Source organism: Haemaphysalis longicornis, unplaced genomic scaffold, assembly GCF_048455015.1.
Source record: "Haemaphysalis longicornis isolate Haplotype H1 unplaced genomic scaffold, Haemaphysalis longicornis Haplotype H1 scaffold_2, whole genome shotgun sequence".
Taxonomy (NCBI): domain Eukaryota; kingdom Metazoa; phylum Arthropoda; class Arachnida; order Ixodida; family Ixodidae; genus Haemaphysalis; species Haemaphysalis longicornis.
In genome coordinates this window covers 16550902-16578718 of record NW_027526295.1, presented here as the reverse complement: position 1 = coordinate 16578718, position 27817 = coordinate 16550902, and the positions used below count along the sequence as shown (strand labels likewise).

Genomic DNA, 27817 nt, shown 5'->3' with positions numbered 1-27817 from the left:
AGGTAGGCTCATACTGTGTGGCTCAATTGCTATAACCAATAATAAGGAAAATGGCAATTGTTATAAGCGGTTATATATTGCTTGCGAGGGCCACCACTGGAGAGGCCGGCGCTGCAATCGTTTTGACATCACTTGTAGGGTCCCCATTCCTACCTTGCCACGTAGTTGGCTTGCAGCGCGTGACACTTCGTTTAGGACGTACCTTCTAAGTGTATTTTCGTATTAATTTTTGGCGTTTGAAGTTAATTATCAGTGCGTGAAGCGTCGTTTGACCTCATGGACACCGTGTCAACTGTGGTTGGCTGTCCGCAAACGACTCGAACTCCCCGTTACCCCACGACGTGTTTCGCCTCGGACACAGTTCTTGAACTTGGTGCCCGAGAATGGCGCAGGCTCATTGTAAACAGGCGAAAGCCCGCATTGCAATTACACATTCCATGGGCATGTCTAAACGCGCTCGAAGGCGTGGAAAACTCGCGTTAATGCCTGTCATACATTGCGCACAAGTTGTCCCGAAAAGTAAACATATCAGCGTAATAGAGTACTAGTGATCCTTATCAAATCAGGGCATAAATATATATATATAAAAAAAAAAAAACTTGGAGGGGAAATAGGCACTGCTTGAGCCAAACTGCAGATTGTACCAGCACTTGCGGCACTTGAAGCATGGGTGGCAAAGTAATCCGCTCGCCATTCTCACCTAGTCATTCATTTACCAGGCAATGCGTGCAGTGCGCGCGTTGAGATCACAACTGAGCGGCACGTTTCTGTCGCTGTTGAAAGGTCTGTTTTCTTTGCACACACGGTCTCATCATGTCACGTCGCAAGTATTTGACGGTGTACCTCCTATGACGGTGTACAAGTAAATGACGGTGTACCTCCTGCTCAATGTCTGTAAGGACCGGGAAGATAGCACGGAAAGAAAAGGGAGCGTCATTGTCCATGCTGAGGTAACCATGGTAACAACGGTGCCCTCAAAAATCGCAGACATGCCACTGAATTCAGGCGGGCAGCCATGAAATGCGCGATTCGCCTCGGACTACTACGCTATGGCAGGTCGCCGAGGCAGCAAATAGTCCTGTCTTGTCGGAGCTTTTGTTAGCATGAGAGAATGTGCCTACTTACAAGAGCCAGAGAGTAGACTAGTGACAAACAGAACCACTTTGAAAGCCATCTCAGGGGCCCTTTTAACATTTACTTGTCATTTCCTGAAAGCATTGCTCATCTGTTGTTGTTTTTTTAGTAATTGCGGGGAGTTTTTTTTTTATTTTTTGAAATTGTGATCGGTTCGTTAGCAGATGTTGAGTAAAAACCATTCGATATTTTGTTGTTTTTGTGTTTACCGGGAATGAAAAAAATGAAACTGATTGGTTAGGGCCGAGAAATCTGCTCCCAAACAGACTTGCACTGTGCTCCAAAACCTGCCTTTTGATGCTCCAAAGCTGCTCCAAAAGGCTCAGGTCCACTTTCACCCCTGCTTATGCCAGTGGCAAGGGTCATGCCATTCGGGGAGGGGGTGTTTCGATGTCAGAACATCGCCAAAATATTCTTATTGGTTTTGCATTTTTTTCCCACCCACTTGGTAAATGTGAAAAAGACGAGAACGAGATAGCAACAAAGCGAGAATGCGATGGGACTGATCTCAACAGCCCCTGGGCTGTGACGGCAGGAAGGGGTGGTGGGTGCAGGTGTTTCCGGACCACCAGCAGCAGGAGTGGCGGGAGGGGACCCCCCACCCGGGCGTGTTCCGCTTCTGCTTCTGGCTGCTGGGCGCCTGGGTGGAGGTGCTGGTGGACGACCGGCTGCCCCTCACGGAGAAGGGCCTGCTGTACGGCTGCCGCTCGCGCACCGGCTCCCACTTCTGGGCCCCGCTCCTGGAGAAGGCCTACGCCAAGTGAGTGTGCAGGCCCTGCCCTGGGACGGCGTGTTCTGCCTCGGGCCTTTTACCAAGCTCCCCGGCGGTGCGCTGAAATTACGAGAGCAGAGCGAACCCGTCCGTTAAACTTCAAAGGTGTGGGAGGCACGCCAAACAAGATTGGGATCAGTAATCTGCTATCACTGGTGAATAGTTAGTTGAAGGGACTTTAGTGAAGAGATTTAAGGGCCATGTCACATACTTGTGCTACACGAGCGTTTGGAAAAACATTTCAGTCGAATAACCTTCGAAATTTCAAATGTCGTTCGAACTGGAAGGAGTTCTGTCCATCTACACGACCATTCTCAAAGGCAGTTGAAAGTTTCCGCGTGCGCCCGCCATGTTTTGGTGTCGCCACTGCTGCCATGTTTTGGTCCTGGCGAAAATTTAATTTTACAGTTAAAATGGGCAAAAAAGCAATTGTTAGAGATCAAATTGATAACTATCTACAAGCGCGCACAAGGTATGCTTAAGGCAGCCAGTTTCTTTTTGTCTTTTTTTGCACTGCCGGCGTTAAGAGTACCAAGTTACCGCGTAATCGTAGAGCGTGTGAAGGAGAACGAGAACAAGTGAACAAGTGATAAATTATGAAGATCTTGCCCTTCAAACACAAAGTTTTACTCGTAAATAATTGATTTTTTTATTACTGCTTGCAGAAACTGAGCCAGAGGGTACGACCGTTCGTGTTTCAAAGGCCTTTGAGACTGTCAAAGGTCAGTTGTCGCGCTCCTTTGACGCAAATGCCATTTTAACTAAATGCCTTTGAAAAGTGTCGTGTAGCAGCTCAAAGGTGTCATTTGAGTCAAGTGACATTCGACTCGAAGGCCTTTGAAACGCTCATGTAGCACGGGTATCACATATCCAGCTGAGAGACACAGTGTGCAAAGGAAGCAAACTGGGCCAGTAGTCTCTGACAAACCGTACTCATTGCTATGCCTTGAGGCATTGCAATTTGTATGCTGTGTCAGACACCGTTTTAAAATACAGTGGAATCTCAATGATACGATTCTGGGTGATACGAATTTCGGGATGATACGAATTTCTGAAAGGCCCGGCGAAATCGCATTGTTAGCAATGGGAAAAAAAATCCCCCCACCTCCCCGAAGGGGATCGTGCGGAAATGCGAATGCATTGGGTGCACCGATGAGTGCGGTGCGAGTAATTATTATTAATGGCGTACTTAATGACTTCACCGACTTCCATCGCTATCAAGGCGCCAGGCGCGTGCTCCACTGCATTATATAGATTCCGAGCGCAGCGAGCGGAGAGAGGGTACGCGGAGAGGAGAGAGAGCCCGCCGAGCTCCGCGATGCGAGCGCCCTCACATGCCCGAGTGCGCTCCTCCTCTCTACTCACTCTCCGCTACTCCGCCCAAGCTCCGCGATGCGAGCGCCCTCACACGCCCGAGTGCGCTCCTCCTCTCCCCTTGCCCTCCGCTACTCCCGCCCAAGCTACCACCTGCTCCGGTTGCTAGGCGCGCCACAGCTGCTGCTAGGGGCGGGAGGAGCGCGGAGAGATAACACCTGCGGGCGCACGCCGACGGAGCACGGCAACCCCCGACTAAGAAATGCATTCGCATTTAAAATTTTGGCAGTTCCGAACGGACCTGCGTGGCCCGGCGGATGATACGAACAAGCCGGCGAGGGGCCCGACTGCCGAACGAGCAAGTGACGGCTCTCTCTCCCCTTTTTGTCGCTCTTTCTCTAAAAACGGCCGGGCTGTTGTTTTCTGCTTGCTGACACCGCCGCGAAACCCCGCACGCTTCTCGCGGCGTGGCCGGCTGCGGCCGCAAAGTGGCGAGGCCGCTCGAGCGACCGCTCTTTAAAATGCCGCTCAAGGCAGACGCTAAGTTGCTTGTGCGGTAAAGGAGCTGATTATGCATGCGAAAACGGTACTATAAAACATCGTCCACGGCGCTAGTGAAAGCGCCCATGAAATATCTGCCAGTGTGCTAAGCCTAACCATCTCCGGAGGAGCTAAGCCGGCTGTCTCGAGCGCTTCGCAAGTCGTCAGGCTCCTCCATCCTGCCGCGTGCGTCGTGCGTCATTTTCTGGTTGAGGTAGGAGCTACCGCGGGCGCGAAATCGTCGATACAAGCGTGAAAATACAGTGCACGCAAAGCCGAGGTTTGCGAATCGCGTGCAAAAACGCACCATGCGGTTCACACTTGACTTGCGGCATGTAGCGAGCTTGGGCACCGCGAATGAGGTGACGAGTGCGAAGCGTTACGCGCTCCAGAAAGGACTGCTTTGCGACATGGGGGTAAAAAAATGCAGAAGAAAATCACCAATTTCTTCAGGCGAAAGTAAGAAAAGAAATACTCGAAAACTTTTTTCAGCGCTACATTTTTTGGTCTGTATTGGTTCATACGAATTTTGGATGATATGAATATTTTTCGCGGTCCCGCGAGATTCGTATCATCGAGATTTTACTGTATTACTAACAAGGAAGAATTAGCGCACCAGTGCTCTCTGCCTGCCGTTTTCTTTTTGTATCGCCAAACTCGACACTCCTGTTAGCTCAGTCTCTGTTTTTACGCACCAGTATACGCCTCAAGCACTGCCCCTGAAATCCCTCTTGCGGCTCGTTTCGAAAGTATTCGCGGGAGGGCCCGGCCTGCCCCCCACTGTCGCCACTGCTTTTGCGGCACGTCCACGACGGAGACTCGCTGTTTGTATGCGTTGTAAATTCATGTTTATCTGGAGCAATCGCTCTGTTCACAAATGTGGTGTAATTGCGAGAGTGTAAATGTTTCCAACGCAACCTTAGCGGGGTACACTTGGTCTATAAGTGCCAGCGTGGTGAAATTGGCAGATGCATGGAGATGATTGTAATTCCACTGGCTTGAAATGTAAATCGGTTTTTGTGTGCTTACAAAGTCTAGCGGAGCACTCATACCAGTTACGCTTGCCAGTATCGTACGTGATGTATTGATCCCTACCCGGTACAAGCCAGTGTGGCATAAATTTCCTGAACATTCTAAGAGGGTAGTGCAGAATTATACTTGGGAATCAGCTCACGACAAAAAATTTAATGCTGGGTCTTCTTGTCGCGAACTAAGCGCACGCAAACGTTCATTTGCTACATGTATCCCCTCCGCAAGCAGTGTTGAGACGGGCTTAGAGAGTAATCCGCATCCACGACTAAGCACTTCTTCGAAACATAAGACAAAGGGAGCCTGCAGAATCTAGCACAAACTGAAATCAGAGGGCCTCATCACTCTTCCGACTACGCCGATTACCGCTTGTAAACCGCCTACCCTGTATTCTTCAAAAAATGCTTCCACCGAGTGATCAACCGTTTGTTGGAGTTGCAAAACAGAAAGAAAATGAACACCCAGCTTGTGCGTGTGACCACCAAAACGGCCATTCCTTGATTTCGCTCCGCTTTTGTACACAACGATAGTTAAGCTCCGCAAGCAGTGTTGAGACGGGCTTAGAGAGTAATCCGCATCCACGACTAAGCACTTCTTCGAAACATAAGACAAAGGGAGCCTGCAGAATCTAGCACAAACTGAAATCAGAGGGCCTCATCACTCTTCCGACTACGCCGATTACCGCTTGTAAACCGCCAACCCTGTATTCTTCAAAAAATGCTTCCACCGAGTGATCAACCGTTTGTTGGAGTTGCAAAACAGAAAGAAAATGAACACCCAGCTTGTGCGTGTGACCACCAAAACGGCCATTCCTTGATTTTGCTCTGCTTTTGTGCACAACGATAGTTAAGCTCGGCTTAACCCCGATGTCTTGCGAAATATCAGTACATTTCGCATCTAGTTGGTCTGGTGAGTCCTGCCTGGCTTAAGTTTAGATGAGCATCTTTAGTATTTCCGATGCTAGACTGGGTTTTTTCATTCCATTCCTTTTTCCATTCTATGCTGTGTCTTTTGGACTTGAAGACCATTCATTCTTCAGTGGTTCCATTAACTTACCTTGGTTCTTGCTAGAAGGCGTGAATGCGAACACATTTAATGACGCACAGTTTTGGAATATGCCTAACCTTTTCGCGTGGTTTATATTCCCATAAAAGGATCACTTTATTGTCACGTATTGGGTAATCGCATCCCCGAAACATATTTTTCTACGATTTACTCGCGTAATAAACCTACTTTTTTTCCAAAAAATTCAGCATGAATTGGGGGGGAGGGCTCATTATGTGGGAAAAAATTGCAAGCGATTTTTAAAAGTTGTAATTTCATACAGTAAATTAGCGTCTCGACTGGGGCCAGTTGGTTCATTCTGAATTTAAACAACAGCGCAAAAGACAAGGACTAGGAAAGAAGCACAGACAAGCGCAGAACTCTGTGCTTCTTTCCTAGTCCTTGTCTTTTGCGCTGTTGTTTAAATTCATACAGTAAAGTTGAGAGGTGCTGTCAGAGCCTTACCATTTTCGTGAAAACACGTGGGTAATTACGAAATCAAATTTCTTTTTCATTCCCAACCTGGTGGTCGTATGGAGCTGTTCTCCGCACTGAAGTCGCTTGTGGCCTCACATTCGTTGTCGGCCAAGGCCCACCGGGAAACTTCCCCTCTTGGGGCCCACCAAAAACCTCTCGGTTGAACACGTAGCGTGCACACACGGGGCCAATGCTGAAGCCGTGCGGTGGCCCAACGGGGCCCAGCCGTGCGGTTTCCATGTGCATCAGCACATGCTCCACCACCGTCAGTTTAAAATGTTGCTCATTTACTGGCCCTCCTTACGGAGCACACCAGGAGCACAAGAAAAGGTCGCAACATAGCTCGCCCACTGTTCGCATTCTGCATACCCTGGTTTAAACAACTAAAGTGTGTTCCGTTACAATGCTCAATGCAGTTTCTTTTGTTTGACAAACTGATGTATGTATTTGACTGTATTGCCCTTCTGCGATAATCCTCATTGGATTGGCAGTATGTACAAATAAAATAAACAACAAAAGCACGGAGCGTAACGGCGACGTCACGGAATAGCAAGAGCAGAGGAGTGCGGAGTTCGTTTAGGGTTTTGTTCGCACGCTGCCAAAACCAGCCGTTACAGCAAAAAGCAGGGAAAGAGTGCAGAGTACGTTTTGTGCTTTGTTCACATGCTGCAACGTTTCTATGGCACAAGAAGGTTTGCGTTCAGCAGGTGGCGCTCTGCAAGCGTGCAATTTTTAAATTGTGAGGCGCGGCATTCGCGCTCACGTCTCCGGCTACTTAGTAAGTTGTAGGTTTGGGCAAGTTGGTAATCCATGCTGTACTTCCATTGCGCAAAAAAGTAACGAAGACTGGGGAGAGACGACACGAGACAGAGCGCTCTGTCTTGTGTCATCTCTCCCCAGTCTTCGTTACTTTTTTGCGCAATGGAAGTACAACTCCGGCTACTGTTGAGATTCCTTTTTGTTGGAAGCATTTTTAGCATTTCTGCGTTTATCAAGTTACTGCGATCGTCTACATCATCAGCAACCATGCTGAGATGAAAACATATTCCCGCTGCATTTTTCATTCAGTGTCATGTGACGACAAAAAAGTAAATTCTCAAAAAGAAAAGTGAGGTGAGGTTTCATTTCACGAGTGGGTTCATTACGCGGGTAAATGCGGTATATATACTAAACAAAGCTGCGTTCGTTGTCCGCACTGCAAAATGAAATGAACCTCTCACTGTGCCAGTATTTAAACGAGGTGACGATAGATTTTACTTGTGCTTGATGTACAGTCAAACCTCGATGTAATGAACTTCAATGTTACAAAAGCCTTAATGTAATGGACCACATAATATCTTTTAAGTTCAAGTGTATGCACACCATGTATTTTCACCCTCTGTGTAACGAAGCCCCGTTTGCCGAAATTTCAATGTAATGAGGTTTCATGGAGGCAGGAAATTTGGGTTGTAGAAGTGCATTTTGGGAGAAGCAAGCATTGAAACAATAAAGCGCGAATGGCCACACAGGCCACCCAAAGCCGCAGATGCAGCGACACACGGACTCCATGAGCGAGCTCCTTACCTACAAGAAACTGAAAAAGGCCGCCGCCTTGTCCTTCGTCCGAGTTCACTCATGCTTGTTGGTTTCTATCATTCCGGCAAGTGCGCGGCAAAGCATTTGTGGGTCTTCATGAGCATTGCACGCGCGTTTTTTCACAGATCGTCCGTGATTGCTCACAGGCAGCGGCGGAGCACAGACGGCGGAGGATATTTGATGGGCGCATTTCTAAGCGGCGCGGATGCTGTTTTACAGTGCAAATTTTGCCAACATTATCAGGTTCTTGCCTCTTGCCCGCATGAACAACTTCATTTGCCCCTCGTGTAGCGTTTCAGCGAGCAGTTGGGAGCAGCCACCTGCACAGCGCAGATGGTCTCCTGCGCGGCTGCGTCAGCGTGGGTCTGGTTTGCGGGGCGCTTTTTTGCGTGCAGAAAGCGCTCCATGCGGTTCACGCTTATGCACGCGTAGATGATTAAGCTCCGACAGAAACAGAAACAGTGCGGCAGCCGTGTATGCGTGCCACGTTTTTGCTTGCAGGAACCGCTTCACGGGGTTAACAGTTAATTTTAATTAACTGTGAATTTCTATGCGACGAAGAGAATAGCGAATTTCACCAACTTCGTTACATCGTGGTTTGACTGTATTCGGAGGTGACAGTGGTGGCATCCTGCTCCTGTCAGCGACACTCGCAAGAGTGGCCCAGAATCACCAAAACCACATTCCCGGATTGCTCTTGTTGGCGTTCGAGCACCCTACCAAGATGCAGCTTTTTTCTAAAGTTCCCTACATGTACTATTTGCTTACAGAGGTCACCATAATAAGTTGTTAAGGGCACGGTAGGCAAAAGCAGGGGTGAGACAGCTGCGCATATTACGCAGTTTTGATACAAATTTGTTCTCCTGCACTGGGCTGCTCCAAAAGCTCATAAATTGCAAAAATTGCGCCAAACTGCTCCAAAACAGTCTGAGTGCCAAGGATTTTAATACTCCTGTCAGTTTCAGTGGGGAAAAATGCTTACTGACAGCATACTTTTCCAGCACCACCAAGGTGATGCTGTTTGTAAAGGTTTAATTCAATAAATAATAAATAAAAATAAGAAAATTCAATAAAAAAACGCGCATAACATGGTCCTCGAGATAGTTTTTTCGAAAGTCACAGTGTCGGGTTGCACATATGATATTCTGTGAGTTTTTAAAGTTGTCCCATCGGAAACCATTGCAAAGTTGTGTAGAAAAAATACTTATGTGCACTGAGGCGACAAAGTACTTTTGCATGTTGATGAAAAAACGGCTACTTTCAGAGTGCCATATCTCCGGAACGACATCACTGGGCGCCGCCATTTTGGTGTGGTGAAGATTGGAAAACATGGCTGCTGTGTGAAGTGATCGCTCAAGGTTCAGGCAAAGTGCTCTCCACCGATTTCTACTGTGGTTTTGATTGTGGGGGTGGCTGGGTTTACATTTAGTCGTTTGATCTGGTGCGGGAAGCTGCGCGATTTGAAGGACGGAAGTTCATAGAAAACAACGTGGTGGCCGCGAATTCGCCGTGTTTCGGCCTTGGGCGTGAGGCACGGTGCGTGCTTGAAGTGAAATTTCGGATTCATTGCAGTGGTATAAATGCTTTTATTGCTGCCTTTGACAGCGAGCTTGCGAGCAACAGGAATGGGACGCTCTACACTGCAGAAGTGGCGGCTCAGGCGACATCGCCGCAAAATGTCCAAGCAGTGTCCGATAGCGGGACGCATAGAGTTTCATACAAATAACTAGAGGGGAAACTGGCGCTAGTGTCAACGCGAACATGGCAGCGGCGCTTACGCTTCAATGGGAATGATGGGTAGTTTTGGAACCGGATTGCGTAGGATCGAAACGGGCTTATGGCTGCGCAAATTGTGTTTTTTGACAAAAAAGCTCTTACTGCCCGGTTCTCCGTTTACAAATTACATGGCGAACAAAAAAGTTAGTGACGAAAAACTGGTTTCGTACGAAATAAAACGGCGCGTTTAAATAAAAAGCAGACGCGGAGTCGAGAAGGTTTGTGGAGCAGGTTTGCCATTTTTCGCCAACTACAGCAGGACGCGGACTTTTTTTAAAAACTACTTGTAAAAGTTTCGGCGCTGGTGGTTTGTAATAGTAAGATAATTTTTATGCTCATAAGAAAAAAGAAACCGATTACCTTTTGAGAAGTTATATAGTGACATACATCAAGCTGCGTTCCTATCAGCCGCCGGTGCTGCTGTTCTACGCAGTAGGAGCCGGCGTTCGCACGGAAGGTTTGGCTGTTCCAAGCGATTCGCAGCCGTCGTCAGCTTCGACAATACATTGCTGTGCCGAATGAGAGCGCCGCAACTCCTAATTAGCAGACAACTTCGCCGCACAGAGCGCCGTCATTGGTGTTTTCGTGCTCGCTGTGCGGCAATGCATTGATAACCCACCCAATTCGCAACTCTGGTTGTAAACATTCCACTCAGGGCGGCGTCAGTGCACGCGAGGCATGCAGTTCAAGGAGAAACGTATTTTGATCACTCCTCCCAACACCCCGCCTGGGCAAATGCGTTCATGCAAATCCAAAACGAAAACGAAACTGCCTGCAATCCATAGTAAGTTTCAGGAGCCATCAAGCGCCAATCCGAATCCACAATTACCCATCACGCCCATTGAGGCGTACGATCGCAGCGCCAGTTTCCCCTCTAGTTATATTGTAAGAAACTCTATGGCGGGACGGGCTATTATTGCACGCCAGTAATAATGGTCATCTATCTGAAGTGAAATGTCATGCCAAGAGGGAGGTGGCTAAACTTTTGCCGTGGCTGTACACTTGTGCGTAAAGCTCAGTGTGGGATTACAAAAACAATAATTTCAGCATTCACATAATAATAAAAGTGCCTTACAATTGCTTAGTTTTTCAATTCGATATTCTCAACGGCGCTCCACGCTATCTATGCATAGTGTCTTTAAATTTAAAAATGGTTTGTAGAAAGGTAGTGCAGTTCGTACCTGATGATACTCTGGCAGATAAAACTTTATTGAAAGGCTGTTTAAGTGTTACTGAAAGGCTGTTTAAGTGTTACATACATTCAAAACTTATTAAAACGTGCAATTTTTCTCCCTGAGTTTCCAAAAATTGGATTTTTTAGGCTCCTAAGGTGACATAATAGATATCATTCTTCTGCTCCAAATCAAGGTTCTTCTGTTCCAAAATCGAGGTTTCGCTGCTCCAAAAACTGCTCCCAAGTCTGATTCAGCTGTCTCACCCCTGCAAAAGGAAGTGAAAGAAAACCAAATTACTGCGTGATCCCCTGTCAGCCATGCAGCGCTCGTCCCGTAAATGCTGCAGAGAAGCGGCGGCGGGCGGCGCAGCGATCGCGAAGCTCGAGGCGTATAGGGATACTATACTCCATTCATGCTCCTCTGCAAGTACAATCAATTCAGGCTTTAGGGAAGTCGCAACATTACATGTGCAGACAAAAATCATGCCTTTGGTATATTGCCGCGTATATTGTACTTTTTTGGATTATAGGTCGCACCTTTGTATAAGATGCACACCCCAATTCAGGCATGTTTTAACGAAACAGTTGGTATATAATTCGCACCTTAGTATAAGCCGCACCTGTCTTTCGTGTGGTAAACACAATTAAATCATTATTAGGCATGCGCTTACCTTGAGGTGCGATGTACTTACGCATTCTGAATCAAGAAAATTCTCTAACGCTTCCGTCCAAGTGCCACAGGTTATGAAATTAAAAATTTCATACTTAATCACAGCGCGAAGGACGGGACAGACAGAAGACTAACCACTGGACAGGCGCTGAGTCTCATTAAATTAAAAGTTTAATGAATACTTGTCAGCCATGAAAAAGGTAACTTACCGGGCATCATTCAAACCCATCAAAGGCCTCGTCCTCCAATGCGCTGTCCAAGAGTCCGGCCACTTCAGCAGGCAGGGTTGCAGGAACGCTGTCACCACCTTCCAAGTCACTGCTGTTGTAGTCGCTAGCAGGCGCAGAAGCGACAAGGCCAGCTTTTGGAAACCCTGCAGTTAGGCTAGACTGTCTACCGAGGCTGCAGTCCGTGCTTTGTCGACCCACCTGGCCACCTCGCCCAACGTAGCGGGCCTCATGTGCCCAGTTGCCATGAAGCTGCGGTTGACGGCAACATCGAAAGGCTGTAGAATCTTGGTCACACCAGGCGTGCAGTTGACAGCCGTTACTTTCTTCAGTGTTGCGTCGGTAATGTGCGATGCATGCTGTCCATGACGAGCACAAAGACGAAAAAACCATCCGGTCGTCTGGAAAAACATCTGTCAAGCCAAGCGGGCATCATTTTTTTCCTCCGTCCACGCTGTCTCATTTGCCTGGACAATGACGCCTGAAGGGAAGCTGTCCTTCGGCAGTGTTTTCTGCCTCAATATCAGCAGTGGTGGCAGTTTCGTCCCGTCTGCACAGCCAGCCAGGACGGCCATAAAATGCGACTTTTCATGCCCTGTTGTTCGCAGTGTCACCAACATGTCGCCCTTTTGCACAGCAGTTCTTCCCGCTGGAATGTCCAAAGTAAGCGGAATTTCGTCCGTGCTGACAGTGTGATCTTCGGAGGTCAAATTTTCGTCCACTTGTTTCTTCAGGAACACCTTGAAGTTCCCCAACACTTCTGCAAAGTCTTCCGGCAGCTTCTGGCAAACAGTGGTGGCCGCTGTGATGGTCCAGCACTCGCCTCACAAATCTGAAGCACCGAGAAGGTCCACTGGCAAAACTAGCAGCCTCGATTTCTTCAGCCCACCTTTGTGCTTTGAGGTGCAACTGAACCGTAGGCAACCCCTGCCTTCAGCATGTTGCTCCAATAGCCATGCAAGCCACCGGGCTTCCATTCCTCAGTCGGCTTTCGCTCTTTTCATGGCACGTAGCTTCTCATGCGACCTCCGCCAATCATGCACCATTTTTTCACTGCTACTGAAGCATCATCGGCACAGTTCCCATTTTCAAGTGCATACTCAGCCGCTGTAAGTTTAAACTTTGCTGTGTAGCTCCTCTGCGATTCTCAGGGTGGCATGGTGACACGAACCAGACAAAGCAGATATGGGGACGGGGCGAGGCAGAGAAGGGCTCATCTCAGCTTGACATCGACTTGGATTCTACCAAGCCGGAACCCGTAGCCTCGCAAGTGCAGCGGCTCCATCAACGTCAGCTTCAGCCAGGGATTGAATTGAAAATAATTTGAAGGGCCAGAAAAATATTATTTTCCAAACATTTGAAATTTATTTGTTCTAAGCTTCGTAACATGGGCAAACATAATGGATATTACATATTTACAATAATTTTTTTTGCAATTGCCTTCTTTGCTCGGCGGTCGCAATTGTATTGTGCCGGCTTCAACTGTTCATCGTCGATTCCAACGGCCTATCTGTTGCCGCCGTCGCTTTACAATTGAAAAAGAGAAGAAAAACTTGTAGCTGTTTGAGCAACGTTTAAGCAACATTCAATGTTGCCTACGGTTGGAAAGTGAAAGAAAGGTTAAAAAAAAGGCATATAAGTTGCACTTCAGTATAAGACGCACGACCAAAAAATTTGGGAAAAGGATGGTGTCTTATGCTCCAGAAAGTACAGTAAGTTGACTCCTAGAGCTTAGACCCCGCTTCGTGAAAGAAAGGGTATGCATATGTACCTATAAACATGTTAAAAAAAGACATGGGCTGCATTGATGAGAAAAAGAAAATGGGCCAAGGCATTGTGCTGCTGAGCTCATCAAGGACATGGGTGCAATTCTTGGCCGTGGTGGGCGCTTTTTCGATGGAGGCGGAAAGTGGAACTGCCGAGTGTTCGAGATTTCGCTCTCGTTGTAGATCCCCAGGGGGTCAAAATTAATCTGGAGCCCTCCAGTACGGTGCGCCTCATCGCCTGTGTAGTGTTGGCGCGTTAAACATCCTAATCAAGAAAAAGAAAATGCATTTATTAGGGGTGTGCGAAGATCAATTTTTTAATTTTGAAGCGAATTCGAATAATAAAAACAAAGTTCGAATCGAATCGAATATTTTTCGAATATTTTTCGAATACGAATACTTATTGTTTTTTGTAAAATTAAAGTTTTCACCATCTAGAGACACAAAAACTGCAACTTTATTGCACAACAAATCATACAAAGCAAAATTAGAAATTACACAATACCATTGCACTCAACAGGTTAAGGTCTGCACTCACTTAAATGTTAACTGCTCGACATGTTCGGGGAGCAGTGACAACCTCCTGCTCGTCACGACTCCACCAGATACCGAAAGCAGCCGCTCACTTGAGACACTAGTGGCTGGCATGCCCGAGCCCGTGCACATTGCCGCGCGCTGATACAGTAAAATCTCGATGACACTAATCTTGCGGGACCGCGAAAAATATTCGTATCATCCGAAATTTGTATGAACCAACACAGACCAAAAAATTGAGCGCTGAAAAAAAGTTTTCGTTTATTTCTTCTCTTACTTTCGCGTGAAGAAATTCGTGATTTTTTTCTGCTTTTTTTAACCCCCATGTCGCAAAGCAGTCCTTTCTGGAGCACATAAAGCTTCGCGCTCGTCTCCTCACTCGCTGTGCGCAAGCTCACTACACGCCGCAACAGTCGAGCGTGAACCGCATGGTGCGTTTTTGCACGCGATTCGCTCGCCTCGGCTCTACGAGCGCTGTATTTTCACGCCCGCATCGACGATTTCGCGCCCGCGGTAGCGCCTACCTCGGTTAGAAAATGACGCACGACGCGCGCGGCAGAATGGAGGAGCCCGACTACTTGCGATGAGATCGAGACAGCCGGCTTGGCTCCGCCGGAGATGGTTAGGCTTAGCATCCCGGCAAATATTTTACGGGCGCTTTCTAGCGGGGCGGATGATGTTTTATAGTACCGTTTTCGCATGCATTATCAGCTCCTTTACCGCACAAGCAACTTCGTGTCTCCCTTGAGCCGCATTTTAAAGAGCGGTTAGAAACGGTCGCTCGAGAGCCCGCGCCACTTCGCGACTGGAGCCGACGCCATGTTGACGCCGCCGGCCGCGCCGCGCACAGCGTGGGGGTGGTTTCCCGGCGGTGTCAGCGCGCGTTGGGCATGCGCAGAGCGTTTTCGCGAGCAGAAAACAACACCGATACAGTCTGCGAAAGCACGTACCGTTCGCCGTGTATATGCTTCGCGACTTTGCTGCTGAGACACGCTCTGAATTTATTTTTTTTTAGTTTTGGGTGGTTCGAATATTTCGAACCATAAAAATGTCGTTCGAATCGAATCGAATACCAAAAAATTCGAATCGAATATTCGAAGTTTCGAATATTCGCACACCCCTAGCATTTATTGGACATTCAGTGTAGACCGCTTATAACGTATGTCGCGGGATCAGCAAAAACCTGCACTACAAGCAGTACCACACTATAACCAAAACATGCTAGAAACCAACCACATCACAACCTACCTCTCAGGTCAACCTGTATTTATCCTCATTCAAATGCACAGCACTTAAAAACAGGCATGTTCTTTATTTTTTTATTTATATAATGGGTGACTATGGTTGAACCATAGTCACCCATTCAGGCCTTATTGGGCGCGTCTAGATGGCTTTAAGAATTCTTTTTTTCCTTATAGCATAGAAGTGTGGAATAGACTTCCAGAGTACGCTGTTACTAGTTCAAATGTCAAAGCGTTTGAGTGTTCGCTAGAATTGTACTACCGGCAGCACGAAACATAATGTCTGTTTTGTCATTGTGTATTGTTTTTTTGTTTTGTTTGTATTCCTCCCTGTAATGACCCTCAAGTGAGGGTTACAGTATCAATAAATAAATTATTATATATATATTTTTTTCACATCAGCTGCTGCAGCACGATCTTGCAAAGGACAATCGCAGCTTTAACTTCCGTTGTGTTTGTTTTGAAGGACCATGGCTGCGTTTTTAGCGCCTATGAACAGACGTCGTGGCAATGTGATAAGAACGCCAGCGGGATTTTTTTTTACCCCACCTTGTGTTCACGATGCCGAAGGCGGCTGCTTATCAGCACGACGTATTGGTCGTGGAAATCTTCAGCTTCGCGCGACTTGCTATCTGCAGATGTTCGGAAAGGGAAAGGGCGGTGGTTTATCTGCACTGAACTGTATCGAGTGATTTCTTCTCGCGTAAACGTGCAGTGCACTCCGCAGGCGCGGCGACGCCGGCGTGGATCCAACTGGTGTGGTTAAGATCAGCATGTTAAGAGACGGCAACATGGCGTCAGCAGTGGCCGTGAAGACAGCTCCAGCGACCGCTTCTAACTGATTGCTGAAATGCCGCATGATGCACAAGCGAAGGTGCTCGTGCAAGAAAAGAGCTCATAATCGGGGCGGAAAGGGGAGCTTGTGGAAACGCCCATCAAAAAATACCGCAATGGTAAACCTAAACATCCCTGGCGCGGCCAGCCGGCTGCTCGGAGCGCTTCGGATCTCCCGCCATCAGATGTGTGCCTCCCCATTTGTGAAGTTGTCTGGCTTCTCCCACTACAACGTGAAGAAGCCACCGCTAGCGCAAAATCGTTGACACGAGCGTGAGAAAGGGAAAAAAAAAACGCACGCGCAACGCCTACGTGCACGAATCGTGTGCGAAAACTGACCATGCGGTTCATGGTAACAACTTGCCGCGCACAGATGGGGAGGTTCTTGTGTGTCGAAGTTAAAGGAGAGCAAGGGGTGCGCGCTGCGTCATCCTTACTTTTTCTTTTGCTACCCCAAAATGATGCCTCAGCTGCGCCGGTACATCAGCAGAGGCACCGAAAAACCACACTATAAACGGCATTGTGCTTTGGCCAACTGCGTTTTAAGTGGTATGCTTATGCATTGAGTTGTATGGGAGGTGAACCGGTGGTCACAAAAACCCGTGCTATATCCAATCCCACACTATAAATGGTCTACACTGTATCTTGTACGCTTGCCCCGACAGTGTTCATGGTGCCACTGTCATTGCGGCGCCCTTCACAACAAGCTTCGCGCACCATGCTGTGAGGCTGGCCGTACCGCGTTTTGCACACCCAGGGTGTTACAGGGCTGCACAGTGCACACGGTTCACAGGCCCCCTCGGTGTGGGGTTCACTGTCTACTGCATCCAATCGTGGTACGGTGCCGCCATCCGACTCGTGAATGCCCTGCTTAGAGCAACGCCGAAAACTGGCAAACAGGAGTCCAACCGCCTGGGATAATGGCCACGTGACACCTAGTGTTAGCCATTGCTCTCTTCATGCGTCCCGTGATGTGCCGACAGAATGAATCCAGCACCAGCAAGCTTTTTGGCTTTAGGGGGCTTGCCTGGGCACCGGAGCCAGATGAGGCGGAACCATTCGATGACCGTCTCTTATGTGAAAAACTCCGTTTCGTTCATTCAAACGGTCACTTTAGGTGGAATTTCTCTTTAGGCAGATTCACCGCCAGGGGGCGGACGTGGTAGTTCACACTCCACTTCGGCTCCCGTTTAATGTCTCACAATTTGTGAATCTTCGGCCCCAGCTTTCAACCGAACTCATCATCGAGCGCCCAACCACCTTCGGAGCGGATCGATACCTACATCAGCCAGGTACGACCATCGGAACTCGATTAGTTCACCACGCCAGTTTCGACACCTCGCCGGCAAAGCTAGGCCTCGTGCAGGCCTAGCGACACCGACGCACAATGGATGACGACGACAACGCTCACCCGCAGCCGCCGAGCCTGCCGGCTGCGTCTATGGACGCGGACGCTGCCGAGACGGGCTCGAGCGGATCCACCAACCCCTGGATTACGGTACTTCGCAAGCGCTGCAAGGAAACCGCCGACAACCGAACCAAGCCGCCCGCCGGCGTCCGCCCAAACTCGCCGCCGGCAAGACCGACAACCAAACCCGCCGTACGAGAACCACCCGTCCGCCTACCTCCCAACAACTTCACGATTGTCTACCGCCCGCGCGAAGGCCTCCACGTAGCCACACTCACCACCCAAACCCTTACGTCGGCACTCGCAACGAAATGTGGCCTCTCTCTCCCGGACTTTTTCAAGCAAGTGACCATACTCCTGCAGGCTTCGCACAGGTCCTTGAAAACCTTGAAAACCCTTGAATTTAGAAGTGTCAATTTCAAGGCCTGGAAAGTCCTGTAATTTTTACATGGTCCTTGAAAACCCTTGATTTTTCCGGAGAGAATCAATGGCCCTGTCTTTTCACAGAATTTTAAAGTGTTTGTCGTGGATTTTAGGTGTTAACAAATGTAAAGAAACATTGTAACAATCAAGTTTCAGTGTATTGCATGAAATTACAAGATTGGTGGATTTTCATTATTACAAGGCAACATTGGAAGCAGGCACTTGTCAATCCAATCCATATCACGATACAATCCAGCAAAAGCCAGCTTCTGTTCTCTATCTTGCATCTAGTCTGTGGACGCTTGCTGATTGCTTGTTTACTGTGCCTCATACGCTCCATCTGCGTTTGCTTTACGTGCAAATGGTGGACGTGTACATAGTTCACCCTGCCTTGAAGCAACACTGCTCGATTTAATTTCAGCTCATACTCTTGCTGACAAAGCAGGAGATGCAGGCAACATTAACGAAGTTTTGAAATCAAACAGCCTCAGAAAAACACAAAGAAAAAAGAAAAACCTGTAAATACCAGCCATGAAATAAAAAAATAAAGCTGGGGGAGCATTTACGAACCCGTTAGCACCTATCTAGATGTGCACTAATGTGCTTAGGTATTGTGCAATAAAAAATTTTTGCATTGTGTTGGAAAAGTTATAAATAATCCCAGATAAAACATTAGATGTGGACCTTAACAATGTGTTTTCTGGTCCTTGAAAGTCCTTGAAAACCCTTGAATTTTTGTTTTTGACGCCTGTACGAACCCTGTCCTGCAACCTACGCCCAATGTTATGGTGGCCAGCACCGCTGACCCGGAGCTCGCGATCACCCTCAGCGAAATTGAAAACCTTCAGTACGCCAACCGTCAGCTAGAATTCTGTACTTACATGAAACCGCCTCCCGGCACCAGTCGCGGAGTTGTACACGGACTAGACCCTGCCATAACAAGCACTAACCTCATGGAGTACCTGCAATCAAACGGCCCGACTCTTCTGCACGCTCGCTTCATGGGGCACACCAGTTCCGCCCTGCTCACCTTCCAAACGAAGTACGTGCCATTCTACGTGAAGGTGGGCAGCGTAATGCACCGCTGCCGCCCTTTCCGACGAACTGTTCCAGTGTGCCGTGCGTGTGGTGACGTAGGACACCGGACGGACGTCTGCCCAACCCCAGAACATTCAAAGTGTGTAGACTGTGGTCTCGCTGACCCACCCACAGACCACTCGTGTGCACCCAAATGTCAGCTGTGTTCTCTCCCACATGCCACGGCGAGCAAGGACTGCCCGCGCCGCTATCTACCCCAACCACCTACCCGCAAGACCAACACGCATACATCCCGACAGGTAAGCTGGTCTGCTGTTGCCACGCGCTCCCCCGCTGCTCAACCCTACACTACCACCACCAAACCTACCGATCATTTCCCCCCATTACCATCGACCACGCCTCTACCACCTCCCCAACTAACCCAGCCGCACAAACCCCCCGACCTAAATGAAATGATGTCCACATTCCAGGAGCAGATTTCCAAGCTCCTCTCCCGTGTCGAAGCACTTGAATTTGAACGCACCCAACCACCCCCCTCACCCCTCCCCCCCCCACAGCCGAAGGAGGTTACAAACGCCCAAATTGAAGCAATTGTCGACGCACGCTTGAACACAATCATCGACTGCCGTTTCCAGACTGTTCTCATCCCGCAAGTAGAAAAGCATCAAGAGCAACTCACGGCTAACCTCACCACTTCCATAACCGGCGCCATGGACCTTCTCCGTTCCCTCAACGAACGCATCGGACATATAGAGAGTATAATGCAATCAGACAACCCACCATTAATAAAAAAACAACGAACCCAAGATGGCCAATAGACCCCCCGCCCGCCCACCCTTAACGGTATACCAGTGGAACTGCCGCTCCTTCAGAAACAAAAAGGCCGCCCTCGAACTTTATCTCGCCTCACATCCAGCCGACATCATTGCACTGCAAGAAACCGACACCCCCCACCCCACCCTTCGAGGATTCGATACATATACCAATCCCCCCAACACCCGTACGGCCATATTGGTATCCCAAACTCTTACCGCCCAAGTGATACCCTCCACGCTTCCTATCGACCACGTGCTCATCGAACTCATTCCCCAGCAACCCACCACCCCCAGCATCTATATACTAAACGTCTATAGCCCCCCGAAGCAACCCCTCACCGACATTGAAGCCCTCCTGAACGTCACAAGCAGCCATGCCAAAACGGACCCCTGCATCGTAATAGGTGACTTCAACGCCCCCCACATCACATGGGGATACCCGCAAGCCACACGGAAAGGCACGGCACTGCTCAACGCCATTCAGCACCACCAGTTCACATTACAGAATGACCTCACTCAACCCACCCGTATCGGCACCAGCGTCACCCGAGACACAATTCCCGACCTCACTTTTTCTCGCAACGTCGCAAATCCAACCTGGACCACGCAGTTAGACACCCTGGGTAGCGACCACCTAATCATAAAAATTTCCATCCCCTCTCCCCATCACAAACACCGCATAGGTGTGGCCAAGCTAACAGATTGGGAGGCCTTCCGCGTGGACTCACTCCCCCACACCACTCCAGCAGAAGACCTGGACCGTTGGGCACGAAGCATAATCGACACCCAGGCTCGACACACCAGAACCATCCACCTAACAGAGGATCTCCCAGCAGCTGACAACCATCTCAACCACATCTTGGAAGCACGACGAAGCCTCCTGAATCGCTGGCGCCGCAATCGACACAACCGCAACCTAAAACGCCGCATCGCTCAATTAACAGAATCGGCGCAGCAATATGCCAGAGAACTTCAACAACAGAACTGGCGCTCATTCTGTGATCAACTAGCGGGGGCTCTAACGACCAAACGGGCTTGGCACATCCTCCGCAAACTCATGGGCACATCCCCCTCCAAAACGGCCACCAACCAAGACATCGCACGTCTGATACACAACCAGCGCAAACCCCCAGCGCAGCTTCTCTCCACGCTCCGCCAACGACTGTTCCCAACACCTGTCAAGCCACCCCATCACCCGGATTACCAAGGGGCCCAAAACCCGGACCTCGACGCACCTTTTACCAGCACGGAACTCCTTCAAGCCCTCGCTAAACTCACCCGCAATACCGCACCCGGACATGACCAAGTCACCTACAAACTTCTACGAAATCTCAACGACGAACATCTCGAGACCCTCCTCAAATACTACAATGACCGTTGGAGCCGCGGCACGTTACCACCACAATGGCGCCATGCAGATATCAGCCTTCTCCCAAAACCCAACAAGCCGATCAATTTAGACAATCTTCGGCCCATCGCCCTGACATCATGTATTGGCAAGCTACTGGAATGCCTGGTCACCCATCGGCTCACAGCCCACCTCGAAAGCACTGCCCAGCTCCCCCACACAATGTTCGGGTTCCGGGCCAACCTCTCCGCCCAGGACATACACCTCCAAATTAAAGAAGAAGTCATCGACAAACTGAGCAAGACCCACCCAAGCTCCATTCTAGCACTAGACATAAAGGGGGCCTTTGATAATGTAACTCACTCAGCGATTCTAACTCAGCTCCAACACACCGGATGCGGCGCCGCAACATACAACTATGCCCGAGCGTTCCTTTCGAACCGCACTGCTACCCTGAGCATCGGCCCACACAAAAGTGACTGCTTTCACACGTCAGCGCAGGGCACACCACAAGGCTCTGTCATATCGCCTCTACTCTTTAATATTGCCCTGGCAGGTCTCCCACCACTGCTATCCTCCATACCAGATGTCTCTCATGCATTTTATGCAGATGACATTACTCTCTGGATTCGCAAAGGCTCTCCTGGCTACCAGCAAGACCGGCTGCAAGAGGCCACAGACACTATCACGCACTACTTACGGAACTGTGGGCTCTGCTGCTCACCCAGCAAATCCGCTCTTCTAATACTACGTGACAGAACTAGCGGGCGCCGCCGACAGCCCACCCCCGACCCGACGGTTACCATCGACGCCCAGCCCATACCAACGGTCAGAACTCTACGCATCCTCGGCGTGCAATACCATCACACTGGCTCGGGGGCAGCCTTTCTCCTCAAAATCCGCACAACAGTATCCCAACTGACTCACCTCATCCAACGAGTATGCTCCCGTCGACACGGACTCCGAGAGGCAGACACCTGCCGGATCGTGCAATCCATGATCACAAGCCGCATTGTCTATGGCGCCCCATACCTCGCTCTAAAATCCCAAGAGATCGCCAAACTCGACACACTAATACGAAGGTCGTATAAGGCAGCCCTTGGGCTTCCCAACTTCACTTCGACGGAACGCCTCCTTCGGCTGGGCATCTATAATACCGTTCCAGAGCTTATTGAAGCACACCTTACAAGTCAACGCCAGCGGCTACAAGCTACCTCCAGTGGCCGCCACCTCCTAACCCGCCTCGGCTACCCCTCCAACCCCACTCCCGAAACCTTCTGCACCCTCCCCCCCACAACCCGCGCTGCCATCCAAGTGCTCCCAATACCAAAGCACATGCACCCCATCTACAACAAGGGGCGCCGCTCACACCGCACACGACTACTACTTAAACGTTATAGCACAGACCCCACCGCCTACTACACAGACGCCGCCCCATACAGCACACACCCTGCACACGCCATCGCAATCATACACTCAACAGGCAACACCACCACTACAGCCACCATACGCACCACATCTATTGACACTGCAGAGGAGGCGGCCATTGCACTCACCATTGCACACACGCCTGCTACGCACATCACCATCCTGACTGATTCCCAATCCGCCTGCCGTCGCTACGCTATGGGTCGCATCACCAACCTCTCCCTGTCCATCCTCACCCAGCGACCCACACTACCGGACATCCGTCTCGTATGGATCCCAGGGCATTCGTCTCTTCCCGGGAATGAGGTGGCTCACGCCACTGCCCGCACCTTAACCTACCGGGCATTGCCGGAGGGGATGAACCACCCACCACCCCCAGACCCTCCTACCCTCCAGCCTTTACCCCCCACCTACGCCGATATACTCTCCCACTACCGTCAGTCCCGCCGCTACTACCCTCCACCTCACCCCTCCCTTCCCACCGCGGACGCTCGGATCTGGCGGCGCCTACAGACCAACACTTACTATAACCACCAACATCTACACCACATATCCCCAACCACCTACTCCCTAAACTGCACACACTGCAACTCCCCATTGACAACACTCCATTTGGTGTGGCAGTGCCCTACTATCCCTTAACCCCCACCCACCCAACCTACGAGCAGTGGGAGTGCGTGCTGCGCAGCGGCCAGCTCAAGGACCAGGCTGCACTGGTCGAACGGGCTAGGTCAGCGGCCGTGGCACGTGGCCTACCGGACTAGGATGGCCGCCCTTGCCCGTCTTCTTTTAACACCCTTTTTACCCTCACCCAATTTTCCGAAATAAATGTTTACTCACTCACTCTTTAGGCATTATCTTGCATTTAAGCACAATGAAAGAAGGAAGTTTGTGGCCGTCGGCAGTGCAGCACGACATCGCCATAAATCGGGTATGCTCCTTTGAGTGCGGCAGCCCGCTTGCTTGGCATGCCGAGCCAGACGGGTGTCTGTCCGAGTGTGAAGGCATGCTGGGCCTTCAGTGAAGGCCTCTTTCTGGTCGTCCTTCGCAAGGGGTAGCTTGTGGAAAACAGGGGTACGCCTCCTCAGTTTCAACCTGCTCCGCTTCATAAAGCTTGCCACCCACTTTTTCGAAACTCGCTGCAGGCAATGTTCAGCTTATTCGCGTCACTGCGAGCCTTCCCCTGAGTGTCGGGCCTCCTCTTTTGCCCACTCTTCCACAACTTCTTCCCTGATCGCCCCTCCTTCAGACCCAGGAAGCACATTTGCGATCCTGCGCGTCTCCTCGTTGCCACCAACTTGGGACTCGTGTTTCCGAAATACATATTCACACTCCACTGCCAAGTTGTGCGTGGACTCCACACGGGGAGTGAGTTTGCGCTCAAACAGCACACTGTAACTCTGCCGATGAGTTGGCGGCATGTTAGTGTCGTCCTGTGGGACACTTTACATTGAGTTTTGGACAAAGCTTCTGCTTGCTTGGTAGGCCTACCTGGCATGGTAGTACAGCAATGCGAGTGCGCAGCAAGCATGCAGGGATTGCGCAAGTCGATGCAGAGGCAATGCCGATGCTGATTGCTCGAGCTGGAAGTTTTCACGGCCTCAGTTTGGGTGCCGTCTTTAAATGCTAGAACTAAACGACTTTAATTGCTGCTACTGGGTGAGTGTTGTTTGCTTCCCCCCCTTCCTGTTGAGTGCCCCCCTAAATTTGGTGTTTCAATTTTTGGAAAAAAAGTTGACTTATATGCAGCAATATATGGTACTTGAATCAGTGAAATTTAGGTCCTGGTGTGAATCACCCTGGAAGTCCTCTGTGGCACACTAGTTAGCCAACCTGGATATTTTAAACTCATCTTGTAGCAGGTGCAGTGGCATTTCTTGGCCCAAAAAATTGCCACACGAGGGTGTGGACAGAGGCTGTAGGCGTCGCGTTTCAGTGACATTCCAAGGGGAATCACGGCTTGTGCGGGTGCCCAGAACCCTCGAAAACCCCCGAATATGGAAGCTTGTTTTGAAGCCCTTGAAAGTCCCGCAATATTTAAAGGCTCTCGAATTTTTCTTTTTGATAAACATAAAAGCTGCATGAGTGCATGCAAGGGCTGATCGCGTGGTTCTTGATTGGTTGGTGTGTTTCTTTAGCGGACATGAGTTCGCATTTTTAGCGCACTGAAAGTGCGTATCTGTCCAAGACAGCTTTGGTGAGTGGAGCCGTTTCTTTGGCATGGGCACTTGTGTGCTGCAGCAGCGTTCCCGGTGCTCTCCTCTAGCTTTCTCCGAACATGGCTTTTGCTAGGATTTTGAGCGGACCGTGTGGTCTGTAGAGAGCCCTTGTGGGACGGGAAGCAGTGCTGAGCGGTGGTGGCCTCCCTCAGGTTCCTGGGCTGCTACGAGCTGCTAGAGGCGTGCAGCCTGTCCGATGCCCTGGTGGACATGACGGGGGCCGTGGTGGAGCACCTGGAGCTGGCCGGCCACGCCCGCAGCCCCAACCTGCAGGCACCGCTGTTTGACAAGATGCTGGCCGCCCTCGACCGGGACAAGGCGCTCGTCTGCTGTGCCATCTCGGTGGGTTAAGTGGTTTTCTGCTGCTTCTCCAAAGGCTCCCGGAGGGCATGGTTTTAATCACGAGGGAAGCGAACAATTACTTGCTGACCGCCAAAAATACACGCTAGTGTCTTTCAATTGGATAAAGATTGGGAAATGGGGAATTTGGTGGAGGGGAGATATCCTGCTGGACAGGCCCAGTGGTCCAGACTCGCTCCCTACAACAAGCACTGTGCGCGTGAAATTTGTCCAATATGCTCCGCGTGTTGGAAAAAGAACACACACCCGTCATGGGGGATCGGGGGGAAGGGTCCCGCAGCGGAGACTGGGGGCACGGGGTAATGTGGGTGGCAGGTGTGGACATTCGCTTTGCACGCAACGGGAGGTGGCTTCTGCAACAGGGTTCGCACAGGTCCTTGAAAGCCTTGAAAACCCTTGAATTTAGGAGTGTAAATTTCAAGGCCTGGAAAGTCCTGGAATTTTTATAAAGGGTCCTTGAAAACCTTTGATTTTTCTGGAGAGAACCAATGGCCCTATCTTTTCACAAGAATTTAAAGTGTTTGTCGTAAATTTTAGGTGTTAAAAATATAAAGAAACATTGTAACAATCAAGTTTCAGTGTGTTGCGTGAAATTACGAGTTGTGGATTCTCATTATTATCAGGCAACATTGGGAGCAGCACTCCTCAATAGAATTCATGTCACGATACAATCCCGTGAAAGCCAGCTTCTGTTCTCTATCTTGCATGTTCCATCTAGTCTGTGGACGACGTTTCTGTGCATGTTTGCTGTGCCTCATACGCTCCATCTGCGTTTGCTTTCACGTGCAAATGGTGGACGTGTACACAGTTCATCCTGCCTTGCAGCAAGACTTGCCGAGTTAATTTCAGCTGATACTCTTGCTGACAAAGCAGGAGATGCAGGCAACATTAACGAAGTTTTGAAATCGAACAGCCTCAGCAAAATACCAAGAAAAAAGAAAAATCTCTAAATACAAACTATGAAATAAAAAATACAGCTAGGGGAGCATTGATGAACCCATAGCGCCTATCTCCCTGAATTCATAGATGTATCTTCTTCTCAACTTAAACCGAGCTTAACTTGCCGCCGTCTAAGTCGGCTTCCCTCAATGGGCATTAATGTTCTTAGGTATTCATCATCACCAGCCTATCTACGCCCACTGCAGGGCAAAGGCCTCTCCCATTATTCTCCAATTACAGTCGAAACCCGCAATAATGAAACCGCCGGGGAAAGCAAGAAAATTCGCTTTTGCGGGAATTTCGTTGCCGCGAGAATGAAACATAAACAACCGAAAAATTGGCCACAAGCCAAAAATTTATTTCCTAAAGTCGGTTATATTACTTCGTGAGCCTTACCTTGCAGAAAACGTCACAGTTCAGCTATCACTGTACAAGTGGTTCATTGCTAGTCGTCGTGCGCGCCCAAGAACGAGATCGTGTCAAACGCATCCAAAACATTCCGTGGGTTCACCTTCTCTGCACGTTTTCCGCCGTGGCCCTCGGCACCGAGTACGTCCGATCATGCAAGTGGAGTCCAGCTTCTGTTTACGAACTTTGCCAGACAGAGTGGCACCTCGTTGCGCCAATACTGTTTACAAAACTTAGTGAGCACCGCTTTCTAGACGTCCAGAAAGGTCACAGCTGTAACTGTTTTGTTTTGCGCACGTGCGCCATTGAAAACTGGTGGGATCCTTGCTTTTCAAAATGGTTGAGCTAGTTGCAGGCGTTGCGAAACACGCGCAGGGCGTTTCCAAACTCGTCGGCGCTATCCTCCCTTAGGCCACTGACTTGGACGATGATGGCTGCCTTATCTCGTAGCGATAAAAACCTCCACTTTTGAGCTGGCGAAGGCATCTTACTGAGAGCAAACATGCCAATCGCCACACACAAACAACAAACGCACGCGCTCTGTTCAGCGGTAGTGGGCTAGCGTAGCCCAAGCCAAAGCCGCGACTTGAGTCACCATGTGTCGCCCCCTGGTGGTGCAGCTGCGAGGCTGCCTCCACGGCCGCCGGCTGCGCGGTCTTTTGTAAACAAATATGGCGGCGGCCATGCAAACGTGCTGTGGCTGAAGTATACGCACTTTGAGTCCAAAAAAAATGCACTTGAGCACGTTTTGGGTACAGTTACCCTCCAACGGGTCAGTAAAATGCCGACCAAACTTGCACCGAATTTCGTTAACGCGGGATCAGCTTCCGAAAACGTTTCGTTGCCGCGACATATAAAATACATGGGCGTCTATGGACGTTCGCCGGGGATGCGAAAATATTTCGTTGCCGCGGGAATTTCGTACCAGCGGGATTTCGTTATCGCGGGTTTTGACTGTACCTCGGTCCTGTGCCAACTGTGACCAATTTATCCCCGCAAACTTCTTGATCTCATCTGCCCATCTAACTTTCGGCCGCCCCCTGCAACGCTTGCCTTCTCTAGGGATCCACTCTGTTACCCTCAATGACCAACGGTTATCTTGCCTTCGCATTACATGCCCTGCCCATGTCCATTTCTTCTTCTTGCTTTCTACTAGTACGTCCTTAAAATGCGTTTGTTCCCTCACCCACTCCGCTCTCTTTTTGTCCCTTAATGTTACACCTATCATTTTCCGCTCCATTGCCCGCTGAGTCGTTCTCAATTTAAGTTGAACCCTCTTAGTGAGCCTCCAAGTTTCTGCCCCGTAGGTGAGTACTGGTAAGAT

General features: G+C 49.7%; 1 protein-coding gene across 2 annotated transcripts in view; it reads left to right on the top strand.

The window, feature by feature from the left end:
* LOC144168771 (calpain-5-like) overlaps nucleotides 1-27817 on the top strand; it is a 189319-nt gene that overhangs the window by 10617 nt on the left and 150885 nt on the right. For both annotated transcript variants that reach the window (XM_077697737.1, XM_077697736.1), the window contains 2 exons: nucleotides 1689-1894; nucleotides 24939-25128. In XM_077697737.1, coding sequence (XP_077553863.1) covers nucleotides 1689-1894; nucleotides 24939-25128 — 396 coding nt within the window. The remainder of the gene's footprint in view (nucleotides 1-1688; nucleotides 1895-24938; nucleotides 25129-27817) is intronic.